We start from the raw sequence: 19,347 nt of genomic DNA on the forward strand, positions 1-19,347 counted from the left end.
AAAGTTTTTTTTTCTACGTATTTTTCAAGGATAAAAAGTATCCTATTTTATGCCCAGGATAGTAAGGTATAATTATACCAAGTTTCATCGAAATCGAACCGTTAGTTTTCACGTGATACCTGAACATACAGACAGACAGACAAAAAATAATCACATATTTGGGTTTGGTATCGATCCAGTAACACCCCCTGCTATTTATTCTTTCAATATTTTCAATGTACAGAATTGACCCTTCTACAAGTTTATTCTAATACTAGCGACCCGCCCCAGCTTCGCATGGGTGCAATGGTGATATATTATACCTGTATCATACATAAAAACCTTCCTCATGAGTTACTCTATCTATTAAAAAAAACCGCATCAAAATCCGTTGCGTAGTTTTAAAGATTTAAGCGTTCATAGGGACAACACACATGACAGAAAAAGCGACTTTGTTTTATACTATGTAGTGATGATGAATGAATGAATGAATGTGTTATAAACGTAAGAGTAGACAAATATAATCAGAAAGCTCCGAACTGCTAAGCTATCGGGAGTTATACGTGTTATTGTGAGTCAACCATAAGAGATAGACATTTGCTGTCGTGGAATAATTTTTAAACAATTTTAAGGAGAACATTTCCGTCATACGTTATTTCTGTGTAGCTTTAACCATTAAGGCTGCACACACGACGGAAGCTTTTTTTTTTTTTTTTTTTTTGAGGGGGGAAAATCATCCAATGACTTCTCCCGCCTTGGGCGAGGCGAGAGGGAGTGTCAGACTCTTACTGACTAAAAACCACCCCGTTCCTTCTCCTGCTTTTCGAGCCGGAGCCCCGGTAAACCCGCTAGGTAGTCCGCAGCTCACACGACGGAAGCTTAAAAAATGGAATAAGTTCTCCTGTTTTTCCAACATTTCCCTTCACTGCTCGGCTCCTATTGATCGTAGCGTGATGAAAAGTATCCTATTTTACGCCCAGGATAATAAGGTATAATTATATCAAGTTTCATCGAAATCGAACCATTAGTTTTCACGTGATGCCTGAACATACAGACAGACAGACAAATTTTTTTTATTGTATGTATAGATTTATGACTACAATTTATTGTATTAAGGAATTATTTAAAACAAATAGTAAACGTGTTTGTACGTTACAGTTAGAATTAAATGTCAAGTCGATTGCTGCCATCTAATGTGGTGTAGGTATGCACCTAAGCTATAATATACTATGTGCAATATAATAAATATTTGCTTTATAAGTGTAGTGTAATTTTATTATATGTGGTTAAAGATTTTTGCGAAAAACCTAAAGGACTGCACAATACACAAAGCATGTAGCTTTCATCTGTTTTGGTCTGCGTTCAGCGGAGACTTTTGGAAGGAACGCAGACAAACCTAGCGCCTAGTAGCAATGAATAGCAATACGCTCAGACACATATTTCTGCATTAACAATTATAGGTTCTTTCTTCTTCGTTTGATTAGATATATAATGCAATGCAAGGCTGATGCCGACCCGGAGCTGTGGACTGCCTAGCGGGTTACGGCTAGAACGAGTCATGAACTAGCCAGACTTTTGAATTCTGTTGATGGATTATATTCTCTTATCAGTTACAGTACATTACACTTTCACGTAAATTTTCAGTTTCTTGGGTATTAATGCAAAGTTACTCTTATTTTCCAGGTTATAAAGGTTAAAATAAAAACCACAGATACATCAATAAACCAATTTATTTCAAATTATTGACACTCTTAGAACATTTGACAAATAAACCGTAGCCATTATCGTTACATCCAACTTTATGATTACACATACAACTACAGTATAGATTTATTAGAACAAACACATTCGTATCATTGGAGCTCAGGTATCAACATTTATACAATACTTATTCAAATCATATTTCCAAAAGTGCTTATAAAGTGCACAATACAATAAATATAATATTTATCTACAAATTAATTTACAATACCTGGCGATAAATATTGCACATCGAGTTTCAGAAAGAGACAATCGGCCAAGTCGCCGCTTATATAGCTCATTCTTGTGAGCTCTCAGCTGAAATCAATCGAGTACTTTCCTCGAAAGAATAAAGAGTATTGAATAAATAAAAGAACATAGTATCATACAAAATTATCTTAATCCAAACATGGATGTGCAATATTTACCGCCGGGTGCTGTATACACAGTATGTTAACTAACAGAGGGCGTTCCTGTTAACCCGCGATAGTATAGCATCCATATATATGCAAAAAAAAATATTACCAATCAAAAACATTTTTTTTTTTATATATATTAAAATCTTCACCAAAAATTTTAAATGGATACGTAAAAGAAACAATCTATGCACGCGTAGTTGAAGGAAGGAAACGTTGCAATTTGTTGCTTATTTTTCTATGCTGATATTTTTATTTTAATCTATTAATGATATAGATTAACGTGTTTAAAGTAACACCCTCTGTGAGTTAACATACTGTATAAAGGTATAATAATTCGTGAACAGTCTTCAAACGTTATGGAATTGTTAGAGTAGGTACACACCGCTTGTACAGTCACCACCGAGTTCCATTCTTTGTAACATGACTAGCGGTTGGCTCGCGACTTCGATTGCGAGAATTCCCTTTTTTAGAAATTCCCGTGTAGTGTTCAATTGTAAAATATTCCGTTCTTTACACCTGGGACATAATAATCGTACATTCTATTATAACTTTCGTGAGACATACTAAATTAATTATTATGTTATCGGCTTATTCACGTAACTGTTTAACGAGGAACTCGACTAGTTTCAAGCCATGCTACAGTAGCAGCGCGATAATCGCCGCGTCCTGTGTTGCGGAATGCTGCCCATGAATATGAGCCTCTATCATGGCTTGAAACTAGTCGAGTTCCTCGTGAAACAGTTACGTGAGTAAGCCGATAACATAATAATTAATCGTACATTCATTTCATAAATATATATATCGATTTTATACCATGTGTCGAAAACAACAAGGACTATTATCAGACAAAGTCTCACTACTTACTAATGTCAATGCAAAATACCCGGCGGTTATAGTATAGGCAGTAATTAAATGCAGTTTCTCATACACATATAACTCAACAACGGCAATACCCGCCACAATATACGATGACAATAATAGCAAAATACATCTAATTTAAATAATAATACCCTTTACTAACATATAACAAATACCTGAAGTCCAATATACAGTGACATAGAATTTTGTGACTTGGTAAACACGTATAAAGTCTAAAATAGAATTAATAAATCGTTACATCTATAGATTTATACCTATAATACTTAATATATTTGGCCTCTACTTGGAACATTTAAACATAGTACTCAACATACACTTCAGACAGTGATTCACTAGAGAGGGAAATTTACAATAGTGCAATGTAGTATGATACAAATAGTATATGTGAATGATCTCGCCATTAATTTAGTGTTATCAAGCGCAAAGCTATAAATACATAAATAGCACGCTCATATATCGTATTCATACGCTAAGGATATTCTATACAAAATTAGTGAATTATATAAATAAATAAATACAATTTGTCATTATTTTTTCTTAATGTGAGTTTTTGGACAATTTAAAAGCTAGCATAGATAAATCAGCGTTCAAATGGACGCAGAAATTATATACTAATTTTAACTGATAATAATTTAAAGAAACTAAATATACATTAAACACTGAAGCTACTCAGAAGTCAGAGAGACAATCGAGAGAGACGAGGCGATATAGTGTGATATATAATATAGTTTTGTTTAATTGTAAGGATACATGTGATATTTCTACCAAAGTTTTTAAAGTATGGAGGCAAGTAGAATGCTATGATTTGTTATCGTGTTACAACAATTATTACTGCTTGGAAAATTCCAGTATTTTATCGGATACATATAATGAATATGAGTGCTATGATTTAATTAATTCTTTCGATATTCATGTATGTATTGTTATGCAAAAACTACGCGTGTAAATCCATCTTTATGTGTAGTAGTAACTTTATATCAGAATATCAAAATTTATCTATGAAAAGACAAAATTTCAACTGTTTAGTAAAACCTTTAAAATAATTGTAATTTATTTAAGAATAATATATACTTCCTTTAATTACAGTCTATATTATTTCTATTATTGTTCTTATTTGTATTGCTTCTGGAATGATTGATAATAATAATTATACATTAGTATTAAATATGTATTGTAAATACTTCTATCTATTACAGACTACAATTATTAAAGGATCTTACAAGTTTAGCAGTATTCGTAAGATAATTTAGTTTTGGTTTTCAATGTATGTATAATATGTAGTGATATATGTAGCTACCATCTAGCAATATGCGGTGACATCACGCAATATCGGACTGACTATGAACTCAAATGTTCTGCGCAGTCGTGGCTCAATTACGGATCAATATTAGCGTGTCTTCTCTTTTTAAGACTAATAGCAAAAGTGTTTGTACGTTACAGTTACAATTAAATGTCAAGTCGATTGCTGCCATCTAATGCGGTGTATGCACCTAAGCTACTATGTGCAATATAATAAATATATAAGTGTATAATATTATATCTGGTTAAGATTTTAGCTAAAAACCTTCTCATTGAAACTTACATCTATCATAATTTTAAAATATATATTTTTATTTATATGTATGTATGAATTATGGACATTTTATAACAGTTTAGATATATCAATAGCATAGATGAATAAAACCTAGCTGGATATATCTATATTCCATTAATGGGAAGCTAATTTTATGCTGAATATAATGAAAACTTTTAAAATGTACATTATAATGTAAAGAAAATCTATTTTAAATGTGTATATGTGTGTGTTGCTTCTATTATAGTTATATAATTAATATTGCTAATACGTGTATGTGTCGCTGACGTCACAAGGGCCGGAAGACTGAGTTACTGCATATATAAGTATATTATAATATAGAAAGAGTACCGTGGAAGACTTAAATGTGTTATTTCGTTATTGTGGGGTTAACCTATTTATTATTAATGGAATGTCATGGCACACTGTTACAAGTATTTCTTATAACATGTGAGTTTCAGTACATCAGTACCCTTATTATGAGTTTGCTTTACGTTTAAGCCTTTGACTGCCATCAGGAAACTGTTGGAGGCAAATCCTTCGCTAACTCCGGGCACCGGTGACCTTTTTTTTGTTGACGGGGGGAACCTTCAAAAGACGCCTATACCGGTGATCTACGTGGCAGTTAACGTGCTAAAGCAATCGAAACGAGAGCACGTTCGGTGCTCTGGTTGGCCGGCTCGGATAAACCAACCAATCAGAGCGCCGAACGCGCTCTCGTTTTAATTACTTTAAACGTAAAGGAAACTCAGACTAGGAGTACAGGGCAAATTAGTAAAACCTATATGTGTAAATTAGTATTAACCTTGTTAGTTGAAGTATTACGCCACATTTTCGTAATTCATCATGTATTCTGAGTAGCATATACAATGAATGGTCTATGAATAGTATTATTGTCATGTTTAACAGCTGAGACTCTTTTTACAGTAGGTATATATGTAATATGTATGTATATATAAATTATTTAACATCTGTTTTGTATCGATATGCACTATGTATACGAAACTAAAAAGCTGTCATTAACATTACTAAACTTAAAATAAATAATAATAATAGCTAACAATTACAATACTTGATTACTTCGGATTCAGAGGTGAGTGGAAACCGTACAATGCGCAAAATTAGGCCGTTTATTAGTTTATACATAAAAAATTTAGGCCTTTTCTATTAGTACCTGTATGTCTGACGGAGTTTGGCACGTACCTCTGAGTCCCAAGCCTTGTTTCTCTTAGACCTGTGAGGTTGGGGTCGCCGGGCTCGCTGGGGTCATAGCATGGGGAAGTGCGAGTCAGAATTATGGTGTAGAGCTACGACCAAGACTGCGTGGAGGGCGTGCGATCTGCCGGGCGGAGGTAGGAGTGAGAGGACTCGAGCCTCTCCTATTGATGTGCCTTCAGCCCCAGTGTAGCGCGCCACGCGAGCCATTGCCGCTGCGCTGATCTGTTTGAGATACATTATTATTTTTACCAGGGTAAATTTGCACAGCTTTTCTTAAAGTTTACACTAAAATAGAGATTTCCGATATATCTATCGCCATGCCTTAAGGAAACGATCACGACTTTTTTTTTATTCGATAAAAACTAATGCTTGACTACAATCCCACCTGATGGTAAGTAGTGATGTAATCGTTGATGGTGAGGCGCATTAGTTTCTTAAGAGCCTATTCACTCTAGACTTGAAGACACCCACATTGTAATCCGATGGAAAAACCGCCGCAGGCAAATTGTTTCAACCCTTCGATGTACGCGGAATAAACGACGAAGCGAAACGCTTAGTCCGAACCGTAGAAGTTTCGACAACGTAAGGATGGATACCCGCCGTGCGACGGCTTGTCCGATGAAAGAAATGGGATGGTGGAATTAGGTCGTGTAATTCCTGCGCACACTCTCCAAAAAGCAACCTGTAAAACACCGAAAGGCTGGACACTCTACGCCGGTGCTCAAGGCTTTGAAGGTTGGACTTAACCAAATCTGGATCACCAATTAGCCTTTTCGCACGCCTTTCCACCGAGTCCAAAGTTGCCAGGTGACACTTTGCAGCTCCAGCCCATATGTGGCCGCAGTACTCCATACAAGATCGGACCTGTGCTTTGTATAGCATTAAAAGCTGTCCCGGTGTGAAGTACCACCGGACCTTAGCAAGGATGCCGAGTTTCTTAGCAGCCACCCTGGCCTTGGACTCGATGAACCGCCCGAAGTTAAGATCTGAGGAGATTTCAACTCCCAAGAGCTGAAGGCGGTCGGTGCACTCCAGGGATACACCTCGAAAAGTAGGAGCCAAGGTGAATGGGCTCCTTTTAGCGGTGAATAGACACGCTTGTGTTTTGGCGGCGTTGAATCCCACCAGATTGGCTTCGCCCCATTTGGACACTGCCTGAAGTGAGACATTCGTACGCTCTACCATTACCTCTCTCTCAGACCGGATTAACTCCTTACTAGCCCGAGCACTTGGCAGATATCTCTCTACAACTGTGCTATCATCTGCATACCCATAGATACCGGGCACTAGCAGATCGTTAATGTGCAGCAGAAATAGAGTTGCAGAGAGAACAGACCCCTGAGGAACTCCGGCATTAGTCGTCATGGGCGTCATAAGCATCCATCGACCACAACTGGGAGAGATCGATCACTCAGGAAGTCTTTTACCCAGTTAGTCAGACTAGGAGAAATGCCGTACGCTGGAAGCTTACTCAAAAGGCTATCGTGCCATACCCCGTCAAAGGCCTACGAGACGTCCAAGGAGACGGCGATCGCTTCCCCATTCTTCTCGAGGGCCTCGCCCCATAAATGGGTGACATAAACTAGTAGGTCCCCAGTAGACCGATTGTGGCGAAACCCGTACTGTCGGTCACTGAGGAGATCGTTACCTTCCAGATATGCCATGAGGCGCGAGTTCAACACACGCTCCATAATCTTGCAGAGTATGGAGGTTATCGAAATCGGCCGATAGTTGGTGGGATCGGCACGACTGCCCTTTTTGGGCACGGGTTGCACGTTGGCAAGCTTCCAGGACTTGGGCACTATACCAGTCCTAAATGAGAGGCGATACAAGCGAGTCAATACAGGGGACAACTCGGGCGCACAAGCCTTAAGAACAATCGCTGGTAAACCATCTGGTCCACTAGCTTTATTCACGTCCAGACGACACAGTACTCTAAGAACCTCTTTGTTCCTTATGCGAACCTCGGGCATCGAAGAATCGCAATGAGGTAGAGTTGGCGGAGTAGCACTGCTAGTGTCTAGACGAGAATTGAATGTGCGAAAAGAGATGCAAAAAGGCCTGCTTTCTCTTTCGCGGTGTGGGCCAGTATTCCATCAGGTCTTACCAGCGGAGGCAATGTGGACCGACAGAAGTTCGCCTCGACCGACTTGGCAAGGGACCAGAATGCTCTGCTACCGGACGGTTGTGCAGAAAGCTTTGTGCCAATGTGGTCGAAACGAGCCTTCTTTAGTGCCCGTTTTGTAGGACTTGGCAGCATGGTTAAAGGCTCTCTTCTTTGTGATCAGATCCGGAGCTTTAAATAACCTTTACGACTTTAAATAACCTTTAAATAACCGAAAGAGATGTATTGTGTTTCGGTGTAAAATTGCTATTAAGTAGCCATTTACCATAAATATGACATTGACAGGATTACTTTATCATTAAAGTCACCTTAACAATGATAGAACAAACGTTACCCCAAAAAAATGCGCACGCGCAGCTACACCTAAAATGTTTGGATCTTGCATGTAAAATATATAACTGACAATCGATGAAAAAATACTTTTTTTATATCCATTTTAGTTAAACATTTAAGTATTTTAAACCTATAGTAAGACTAGAGGCCACGCATCGTCAAGTTCTTATAAACGAGGGAATAAAAAGTTTAACACACCTGGAACTCTTCATCTTCGTCGGGTATTCGGTCCAGCATCTTAGACTGTCTCCTCTGCATCACGCATAGCTATGAACATACATCATGTAATCAGAAACTTTTTCTATTAATCATAATCTATACAAATTTCATTCCGATCCTTTTAGCCATTTTGATGTGTTTTAGTAACAAACATATTCACAAGCTTTCGAAGTAATAATATTAGTAAGCTTTAATAATGTAAGTTACCTCAATGATTTGTCCTTGGTACGGGCTCAGGGTGCAGAACCTCAAGTCGATCATCTCTACGATTCGCTCCGTCTCAGGATCAGCCACGATCAGGAACTGAGGAGGTCAATGTGACGAGTGAATTATTATTTCCCCAACAACAAAATTTAATTATGTTTTAAAGTAAAACTGTAACTTCTACTTGACAGTAGCTATCGCTTGTGTGGCACGCAAATAATGATGTAAGTAGCTGATTTCGAAAACAATTAATTTACGAAATCGAGTTTCAGGCGTCAATTTATTGAGTTGATTTTTATTTTAAGCTAAAATAAAAATCAACCAATAAAATATTTGCTAGTAAATCAACTCGCAAAAGCGACGCGACGCTGATTGAACAAACTAGCGCCATCTTGTGAGTACAACATCAAAAAACCGTCATTAAATCGATGCGATTAAATTGATGCAAGTTTTACGAACAAGTGGATTCCAGATACACTTGAGTCATTTGATTTAACCACGTAATTGTCATTATTACCTATATATCTAATTATCTACCCCTGCCACTTTACAAAGAATTTGAAGTGACAACTATTCTTGCCAGTATTGAGTATTTGACAATTAGTCTTTTAACGTAAAAACCAACTATAGTTGGACTATTCGACTGGACTAAACGAGCAAACTGTCATTTTTTTTATGTTAAATGGGCCGACGTTTGGCCGCTATCTCGCCTGATGGTAAGTGATGATGCGGCCTACGATGAAGCACGTCTGCCCATAAGCAACCTATTCACTCGGGCTTTGAAGACACCCAGGTTATACCCATCAGGAAACACAGACTCCGGCAAGGAGTTCCACTCCCTAGCCGTTCGCACAAGGAAGCTTGTCATAATTCATTTCTATCAAATCTCTCGTTCACACTTATGCCAATTGTGTGGGATGTTCACACTCTTTTGACGTGCAAGTCACACGTTTATAATGACTTAACTATAATTAATTGTTAAATATCTTAGCAAGTGTTTGTGTCTGAGTTGCTAGAAACGTGAATACATTTTAGGAAGGGTAGGAATTAAAGTGTGATATTTGAAGTTGTTAGTTAAAAATATATGTAGTGAAGATAATAGCTTACACGTAGAACGTCTGGCCTTACCTTGTGTGTGAGCAGTAGTTGTAGGGGCGCGTTATCGAGCAGCACCTCGAACCCATTCAACGTGTTCAGCTCACACATGCGGAACGCCCAACGCACGCAGTCTCTGTGCCAGCCAGCCTGCGTGCGCGGCTGCATCGAGGACGATATGCGGCGAGGCTGGAAGGGGATTAATAGTAAATTACATAAATGACAATGCCAGAATCTCTATAGAGCTTTGCCCCACCAAAAAATATAGTGTACAGGCATGAAAAATGTAGTATTCTATTGCTGCTCTATTAGTGATAACTAAAAACATGATTAAAAGCCTTTAGACCTTGCGGTTTCTATATAAATCTATGAACAAAAACTGGCATTGTCATTTATAACTAGTTTTTTTGGACAAAATGTCTGAGATACACGCAGACGTACATACAAACCCCAAAACCACGTATATCTCTGTGGGGGTAAGCAGAGACAATGGAACGCCAATTGCTAGAATGTTCCATACTTCTTTCGCTTCATCAACAGTCATCAGTCTTTTCAAGCATTCATAAACGCAAATATCACTTAATCCGTGTGCTCGTTTACAGCTTACACCATAAAAAAGATCTCGAGGTTGGTCATTAATCATCTTTGTCTAATATAGGTAAACCACCCCCTCTTCCCTGTTCGCCAACTAAGGACTAGTCCCACGCGTATTATAAGAATTAAAGATAATGACAATCATCCACAATGTCAATGAAACTAATAAATGAAAGGTAAAGAAAAGTGGTTTTAGTAAACCATCTTGCCTTCCCCGCCCCAATTATTCCTCTCCCCCATCCCCTATTCCCAAATCTCCAAAACAACTTGTAACTCCTCTGGTGTTACAGGTGTCCATAGGCGGCGTGGATTACTTACCATCAAGTAAACTATATACTTATTTTCCCCTATATATTACATAAAAAACATTAACAGCAGTAATTACAAACCTCAGGTATGGGATCCCACCCAGTCTGTCGCAGCAGGCCGGAGCCCGCGTAAGCTACAAGGTCAGCAGTAGCGCTGAGCGGCTTAGTCAGTGCTCCGAGGATACCGCGCCGTAGTGCCGCCGCCCCACTGTCTGTCTCACCCACTGCCACCCCCACTAGGGGGTGATGCGCTAGACCACCCACCGCTCCTATAAATAGTAATGATAGTTTATAGTTTATCAGTCAAGGCAGGACAAAAAAAAATGAAGATAATTAATTAAATGAAATTAAAATAAAGTTTCGGTTTAAAGAAATTTATTTCTTATAAAAACTGTACAGTTCATTTAAAATAAGATATGCATAACAAACTCAATTGGAATATAGTATAGTATCTCCAGCGCTTATTACTATTTATTATACATTCATTATATTAAAATTTTGTTTTTTCATGTTAAATTACAATTTTATTATAATAATATTATATGTTATTACTTTTAATTATATATTTATATATTTGTGAATTAAAACTATTTGTCCATATCAAATTACAAATCAATTATAAGAATCATATTAGTTACATAGGTATATCATATTTATACTTAATCCCATATCATTATTCTTTTAAACATATTATTAACTGCAAAGTAAATTAAAGTATTGATTGAATGATTCCCCTTATAATGTAAGAAATGTCCATAACATATTATAAAAAACCAATAAGTAAACAGTTCCTAAATTATTAGCGTTCTCTCGAAGTGTAACGAGTTACAGTGTGCTGAGATATCTTTTTAGTTTATTTTTAAATACATTAATACTACTACTTTCTTTTATTTCTTTTGGCAAGTTATTATACAGTTGTGCTCCCTCAAATAATATCGTTTTATGCCCGTAGTTAGTGCGTGGTTTCCTTAGTTGAATTTTGTTTTTATGTCTAAGATTATATGTAGTTTCTTTTTTGTGTAGTTTAATGTTTGTTTGTATTGTTTGGTTACTAATATTTCTAACTAGGATACAAGTACAGTATGTGTAAAGTTGCGTAAGATTTAGTAGTTTAGTCTTTTCGTATAGTGTTTTTGTTGGGGTCAGGTAGTTATAGTGGTGAAGTATCTTAATAATTTTATTTTGGGTGGTTTGCAATTGTTTCAAATGAGTGGCGGCGGCTGACCCCCATATTTCAATCATGTACTCAAGGTGTGATTTTACTAACGAGTTATAGATGACATTGCGCACTTGATATGGTATGCAATGTGCTATTTTGCGAAGGGCTCCTAATAGTGATATTAACTTTGTGCGGATGTGATTGATGTGGAGGTTCCACGTTAGTTTGTCATCTATCCACAGGCCTAGATATTTTTCTGCACTTGAACGTTTTATTATTTCATTATTAATAGTTAGCGGTGTGAATGTGGGTATCTGTTTATTTTTTGCAGCTAGTATCATATAAGATGTTTTGGAAGTGTTTACTGTTAACAAGTTAAATTTTAGCCACTCAGTAAGCAAATTCAGGTCTCTCTGTGCATCGGTCATGATGTCGTTAATTGACTTGTCAAAATAAAATAAACAAGTATCATCTGCGTAAAGTGTTAAATGGCCAGTGAGTCCTATTTTATTAATATTATTCACATAAATGAGAAAAAGTAATGGACTTATTATTGAGCCTTGAGGACAGCCGTAATCCAAGTTCTGAGGCGAACTAACAAAACTACCCATTTTTACAACCTGTCTTCTGTTTTGCATGTATGATTTAAACATATTAAGTGCTGTGCCCCTAACGCCTATATTATGTAATTTTTCTAGTAATTTTTGAGGACTGACGGTGTCAAAACATTTTTTTAAATCTATAAATATACCTACAGCAAAATTTTTTTCGTCAATATTAATTTTAATTTTTGTAATTAAATCTATCGCAGCTGACAGGGTGCTAGATTTGGGTCGGAAACCGTATTGCTCGTCAATTAAAAACTTTTTCTCAATTAAATAATTATTTAGACGAGTGTATAACACACGCTCAAATATTTTGGAAAGAATGGGTAGTACTGAGACAGGTCTGTAATTGCCCGGGTCTGATCTACTGCCGGCCTTATAGATAGGACTGACCTTGGCAACCTTGAGTGTATCGGGAAAAGTGCCGCTTTGTAAACATTTGTTTATGCAGTTAGTTAGTCTGTCAAGTATTATATTTTTTAAACATTTTATTGCTTTTGCGCTTATTCCATCAAGTCCGGTACTTGTGTTAATGTCAAGGTCATCTATAACTTTAGATATTTCGTGAGTAGTACAGGGTTCCAGTTCGTCTAGTGTTGTGTTGTGTAAGTATGTGGGTTCGTACATTAGTGTATTGCCGTTAGATGTATGGTACATGTTAGGTATTTTGTTAGCCAATTCTGATCCCACTGATGTAAAAAACAAGTTAAATAAATCACAAATAGCTTTACCCTCCGTGATGACACCTGCGTCCGATATTAGCTTTGGGGGAGCACTGCTGTCCTTTGTTTTGTTTAACGCTAAATCATTAATTAGTTCCCACATTTTTTTAGGGTTGTTGACATTGTTTTTAAACATAGTGTAGTAGTAGTTCCTCTTGCGCTCTCTTATCATTGTTTTCACTCTGTTTTGTTCCTTATTGACACTGTTTTGTAGTTCTTCGTCCTTCGAGTTAGATTTAGATAGTTGCCATAAGTCGTTTCGCAGGTTGATCGCGTTTAAAATATCTTTGGTGATCCAATCTTCCTGTGGTGGGTTCACTATTTTGGTTTTTTGTATTCTACTATTGTTCACCTGTTCCAAGACAAAGTTCTCCAAGACATAATACTCGTTCTCGTCATTTTTATACCGCGCTTTTAGGGCGTTTTCATGAAGACTTTTGTAGTCGATCGCTGTGTACAGTATTTTCTTTTTTATTTTTGGTGCGAGACAGGCTATTTCGAGATAGATCTGCTTGTGATCAGACAAGGATGAATCGATTATTGACATGTTAAACGAGTGATTATTTATGTTTGTACAGACATGGTCCAGTATTGTGTTGGTTGTGCTGGTTTCTCTAGTGCTGTATAATCTGTTTATTTTATTTAATAATTCGTATCCGGTTCCTTTTATCTCGTTTTGATATTTTGTTGCGTGGCTGTCGGAACTAAGCAAATCCACATTAAAATCTCCGAACACAATGGCTCGGCGTCGTCGTTCTAATTGTGTAGAATATATATCCAAGAAGTTGCTTAAATTGGTGTCACCCGGTTTATATATCGCGCCAATGTTAAGCGATAATTTGTCTATATGTATCCATAAGAAGTGATTTCCATTTTCACATAGCTCCTCTGTTATTTCATATTTGATACTGTTATGGATAAATATAGAAACTCCCCCACCTTTGTTGTTTTGTCTATAGTTATAAGCGTGTTTATAGTTCTGTATTTGGTATAGTTTGGCGTCATTTTCCGATGTGATCCATGTCTCTGTAAATATCAGTATGTGGGTAGTCTTTGGTATACATTTTATTATGCAATTGATTTCATCGAGCTTGCCAGCTGTTCGGATGCTACGTAAGTTGGCGTAGAAGAATCTTAGTGCCGATGGGTGTAATGGAATGTCCTCATAAGATTTAACTATGTAATGATTTAATCTATTATATTCCTTTGTTACAATAATTTCTTGTTGTTGTGAAGACTTGACTAGTTTTTTTGTTTATTTTTGTTTATGACGATTGTAGGTATTCCTTTTATGTATTTGAGAGTCAGGTCTTTTTCTCCACTTTCTATGCGTGTATTCAGCTCTTCTTTTATAGACTGTAAGATTTTTTTCTGCGTGGGTGTTTGATCCGAGTATATTTGTATGTTCTCGGGTAATTTATTTTTATTACGTAGTAGGTATTTTGGTGCATCAGTATTGGCAAAACATACCTTTATAGGTCGGCATTTGTTCGGCACGTATTTACCCAATCTCATACATTTAATTGGATTCGGGATGTCCGCTGTGAAAGTTGTGATTAGTTTTGTCACTTCTTCGTAATCATATTTTTGTCGTGCATTTGAGTTAGCGTTAATCGTTTCCGAAATACCCACTATTATAACATTTTTTTCGCGTTCACATCGGTCTTTAAGTTCTTGGATGATGTCTTCGTTATGAGCGATTGGCGATTTGATAGTTTGTGTATCGGTTGGTTGATTATTTTTAATTTGGTTGATTTCCTCTTCTAAACGTTTAAAATTTTGCTGGGTTATATTATTGTCAATTTTTATATTTTCTATTTCGGTGTTTATTAGGTCTATCTTTTCCGTAAAATGTTCAGAATTTAATTTAATTGTTTTAATTTCATTTTTAATTTCTGATATTTCATCTCGAATTTGCTTAAGATTTTCATTTTGTTGCTTACCAAAGTCTTCCATAAACTTCATGATATCGTTTCTAAATCTTTCTAATGACTGATTATAGTCACTTTCTTCAGGCCGTTCTTTTCGTTTTCTCAGGTTCACATAGTAAGGGGGTGTGGAATCTTCATTATCGTAGTATGTGGACGTTAAATCGCTCCCGCTTTGATCGCTGCCAGTTGTTAACTTGGACTCGGGCGGAGACCGTTGTATATTCATCGTGCGGCTCGGTCGTATAGGTGCGAGTGAGTCGAAAAATAGCAACGCCTCTCTTTACTCGAGGTGTAGAGGGAGGGTGGGCGCGCCTGCGCCGACGTTCTGTTGCTCACACTTCTGCAGGGACACGGTTTTTTAGTCTATTTTATCACTTTGTTTAACTAACTTTAAGACTATTAGCGTAAGGTTTAATTTAGGTTGTTATACTATTAATTTAATATGATAATTTTTGCAACAATTTAGTATACGTCCGTGCTCAACAAGCGCCAGAGAGATACCTCGTTTCCATAAGTAAATTCGCTTGCGCATATAACTTACATAAGACATAGCTTACCGAGTATATTAATAGCGAAGTTGGTGATGCCAGCAACGAGTCCTGCCACGAAGCTGGGCGGTGGTCTTCTCCTCGCCGCTGCGGCTCGCCTCGCATGCTCTTCATCACCAGCCAACAGGTCCAAGTTCCTCGCCAGAGACCCTGCCCACGCGCTCAGGGAACGAAGTAGTGCCGCCGCCGCAGCGGAGGCTACACCCCTCACACCACCAGTGGCACCCCCTAAACGAGCCGCCAGAGCTCCGGGCGCACCCAACAGTTCCAGACCACCGACTACCCAACCTGAGAAAAAATATTATTTTAAAACGGTTTCTTCATATTCAAACTATAACTGACTGATGTCAGGTGTGATCTTCAAAAAGCGCTTAGTATGTACGATATCGTCAATTTCGAAGGAAATTCATGTGTCAAAATCGATGGCAAAAATTAGGACCTAGCAATAAAAAACTCGGGTCAAAATATTGACAACATTTAGGATGATAGTGTTGTAAGAATAACTCACCCGCTCCCAATATGGCGGCAGACAGGTAATGCACGGTGAGCGCGTGCGTGAGACGTTCCGCTGACGTCATCATATCGTGCAGTTTGAAAGCACTCAGGCGCAGCGGACTTTGGTCTAGGGCTATGTACATTCGCACCTGGAATACGAAAGTGGTAATTATATTATTTTTGTACTTCGATAAATTTGATTTTGTCTCTTTTAGCAATATAAAACGAAACAGTCTCTCAAAGTTTCATTAGCTACATTCTTTCGACTTAATGTGACCTAAATACGATTCCCAAGTGTCCAAAGTAGTTAGGCATTCACATGTGAGGCATCCACACAATCTGTTCAGAAACGAACATCCCCATTATGAAATACCCCCTTGTTTTCTTCAAATTACAAAGGACCAATAATAATCAAACTTTTGGCTACTTACAGCAGTATGAAGCGTCAATGTGAGATCGAGCGGATGGACATGCAACACCCTGAGTCGCAGTGGTTTCTGTATGGACCTCTCCTCGTTCAACGAGCCGTTGTCATTAGCGCTGGTTGGCGGCAGCAGGAGACGGGACATGTCCACTAAAGCCTTCACGTACGCATCCTCCACATACAGAGCCAGAGTACCCACTCTTAAGTCCACCTCTGTTAGTTCTGTGAAGTAATATAAATTTGGTGGTTAGTAAAATTGTGTGTTATTGGCGTACTTGGAGACATTTAATGATTACTTAAACTATTCCTTAAGGTTTTGTTCCGAAAGCAATTACTAGGAATATAACTCAGAATACGGTGGTTAAAATTTGTTTTACCTAGAGTACTGACTACTGACGTTCTACGTAGAAACTTGAGTTGTATTGATACAAACAGCATATTATTGCAACATTGATACAAATACAAAAAAAAATATAGTAATGCGCACGCGCCTTATGAGCCCCTGGAATGGCTTTAAACTATTCGAACTATCATCTCGAAAAGTTACTTGGGTGAGCTGTTCAACGTAAGTACAACGTAATTTATAACGTCAGAATAACACAATACACAAACTGTAAATAATTAATTCGTTATCTCACCAACCTCTGTATTGATTATTGACAACTTCCCACTTGTCGTGCTGCAGTCGGAGTTCGAGTCTTGCAGTGTCAGACCTGGTGGCGAAGGTTTCTCGTTCAGCGAACATGTTCCACAGCGGGGGCCACCGGTCGGGCTCCAGGGGCTCCGACCGAGTGCTCGCTATCACTGCGAAGTCATATTGCCCCGTCTCGTATTGTAGGTTATCGATCTGCGCGTCCGCTATTGATAGGACTGTATTTGTTTTCTGTAAAGGATAATAGTGATATTGTAATTATATGAAATTTTACGTGTCCCTTAGTTTTATGTGTGTGAGTCGGTGACCTGGGTTAAATAGTGCATGCGCACGCGCACGTGTACCCACTTCCGCGACGGGAAACCCGATGCGTGACCACACGCACGGGGTAACGCAGTGTTAAATATTATTAGTTCAACCTTAACTGTGTATATATGCAGTCCTATTATTTCGTAGCAAAATGACAGCCAGTAAGCCCATTTAGAATGCACAATGCTCGACGCATGGCCTCGCGTGTGCGACGGGTGCCCATCCCGGAGACTTTTGTAAGACCCTTCCAGGCCGCGGGCCTATTATCAAATAATCAAAACATCTTCGGTTGTCATAAGACACTACAATGTACTCCTTACCTTGCTATCAGACTGCATGAGTAGCGCGGTGCGGTCGAGATGCACAGCGAGTAGCGGCATCACATCGGACGCGGCCGACAGTTCCACCGAGACCCCTGCGATAACGCAGCGGAACCGCTCCGTATTCCCTGCGGTTTCATCCATCTGGATCTCTGTAAAATTGATACCAAAAATTAATTTTACACTTAAAAATTGCGACGATATTCGAAAAGATGATAAGATAGACATCAGTCATCATCAATCAATCCAATCCGACTACAAATGTCATGCAATGAATACAGTAGACATGATTCGTCCCCGTCTGGATAGAGGATCCTCATTTTTTACAAAGAAACTATCCCCTTTTATCTCATGCGCAACAACCAAGACTTGCTTCAGTTTATTTGGTTAACTGATGTTTTAAATTGTTTTTAATAATAATCCTTATCAGTTTTAATACACACGATATGCGACAAGAGTTCCAAATTAATATTTGTGTGTGTTTAAAAACTCAAGTTAACGAACTGTTAAGAACCTTAACAAAAAACACACTTACCGGGCTCAAAATCTTCTTTCTGGAACCTTGTGTCCGATGCGTACATGAAACTCGAGTTTTGGATGATGCGGCTTTGTACGTTTTCTACCGACGCAGACGAGTACGCAGCATCCTGGCTTATAGACGCTGCAATATTGTAAAGGTAACATTGAAGTTTCGCTTCTCAGCTTACTAGTATACTATAAAACATGCTAATGTTTGCGCAACAAGTGCAAAATTTGCGCAAATAGTGCAAAAAATGCGCAAATAATGCAAAATTTGCGCAACAAGTGCAAAATTTGCGCAAATAGTTTTCGTGCGTTATAAGTGAAACGTACGTTGCGGAATAAGTGAAATACTACTGCTTAAAGGTACAAAAAAATTACTTCTAAACCTAAATAGCCAACATTGTCAGACAGAGTATACAATAAATTTAATACTAAGCTAAGTGCCGTAGTCAGTGGCATTAAATAATTACTTAGGTAATTCTTTCATAATGATTTTGTTTCGAATATAATTGCTAAGGACTAGGTTAAGTAACCATTAATTACTTTGAGCAGTTAGTGTATATTTTAGTTGCACTTACTCTTTTTACTGGACTTATCTTCCATATCTTCGCGTTTCCCAATAGAAGGGGTTTGGAGATGGTCCGTTACCCGGCCTTCGTCAATTGACTCGCCTACACCAACCTCCTCTGGAGGGATCACTGCAAAGTTTTACGGTTTAAAGTAAACGTAACGAGAGCGCGTTCAGGGCTTTGATTGGCGGGCGCGATTTAATCAACCAATCGGTGCGCCAGACGCGCTCTCGTTTCGTTTTCGTTCAACGTAAAGGAAACTTGTACTAAGGGTATTGTTTAGCTCGTTGTAATTAGTTGTAAGGAGTATACAGCTATTTAGTAAGCATGTAGCTACAACATACAACATTATATAGTTCTTAACCGAGCCGTATGTTCTGTAACCATAGTCAGTACCAATGGTCT

At 37.9% G+C, this 19,347-nt stretch overlaps 1 protein-coding gene across 3 annotated transcripts in view; it reads right to left on the bottom strand.

Moving 5' to 3' along the window:
* Nucleotides 1-1,691: 1,691 nt before the first annotated feature.
* Nucleotides 1,692-19,347, bottom strand: part of LOC118268317 (intermembrane lipid transfer protein VPS13B) — a 136,378-nt gene continuing 118,722 nt past the window's right edge. For 2 of the 3 annotated variants that reach the window (XM_050704327.1, XM_035582796.2), the window contains exons 74-85: nt 18,952-19,071; nt 18,387-18,512; nt 17,852-18,003; nt 17,213-17,453; nt 16,578-16,792; nt 16,160-16,295; nt 15,661-15,939; nt 10,768-10,955; nt 9,818-9,973; nt 8,693-8,788; nt 8,465-8,533; nt 1,692-6,030 (exon numbers count right to left, since the gene is read on the bottom strand). In XM_050704327.1, coding sequence (XP_050560284.1) covers nt 5,857-6,030; nt 8,465-8,533; nt 8,693-8,788; nt 9,818-9,973; nt 10,768-10,955; nt 15,661-15,939; nt 16,160-16,295; nt 16,578-16,792; nt 17,213-17,453; nt 17,852-18,003; nt 18,387-18,512; nt 18,952-19,071 — 1,952 coding nt within the window. In that variant the 3' untranslated portion in view covers nt 1,692-5,856. The remainder of the gene's footprint in view (nt 6,031-8,464; nt 8,534-8,692; nt 8,789-9,817; nt 9,974-10,767; nt 10,956-15,660; nt 15,940-16,159; nt 16,296-16,577; nt 16,793-17,212; nt 17,454-17,851; nt 18,004-18,386; nt 18,513-18,951; nt 19,072-19,347) is intronic. The other variant, XR_004783024.2, reaches the window with a different exon arrangement.

Source organism: Spodoptera frugiperda, chromosome 25 (assembly GCF_023101765.2).
Source record: "Spodoptera frugiperda isolate SF20-4 chromosome 25, AGI-APGP_CSIRO_Sfru_2.0, whole genome shotgun sequence".
Taxonomy (NCBI): domain Eukaryota; kingdom Metazoa; phylum Arthropoda; class Insecta; order Lepidoptera; family Noctuidae; genus Spodoptera; species Spodoptera frugiperda.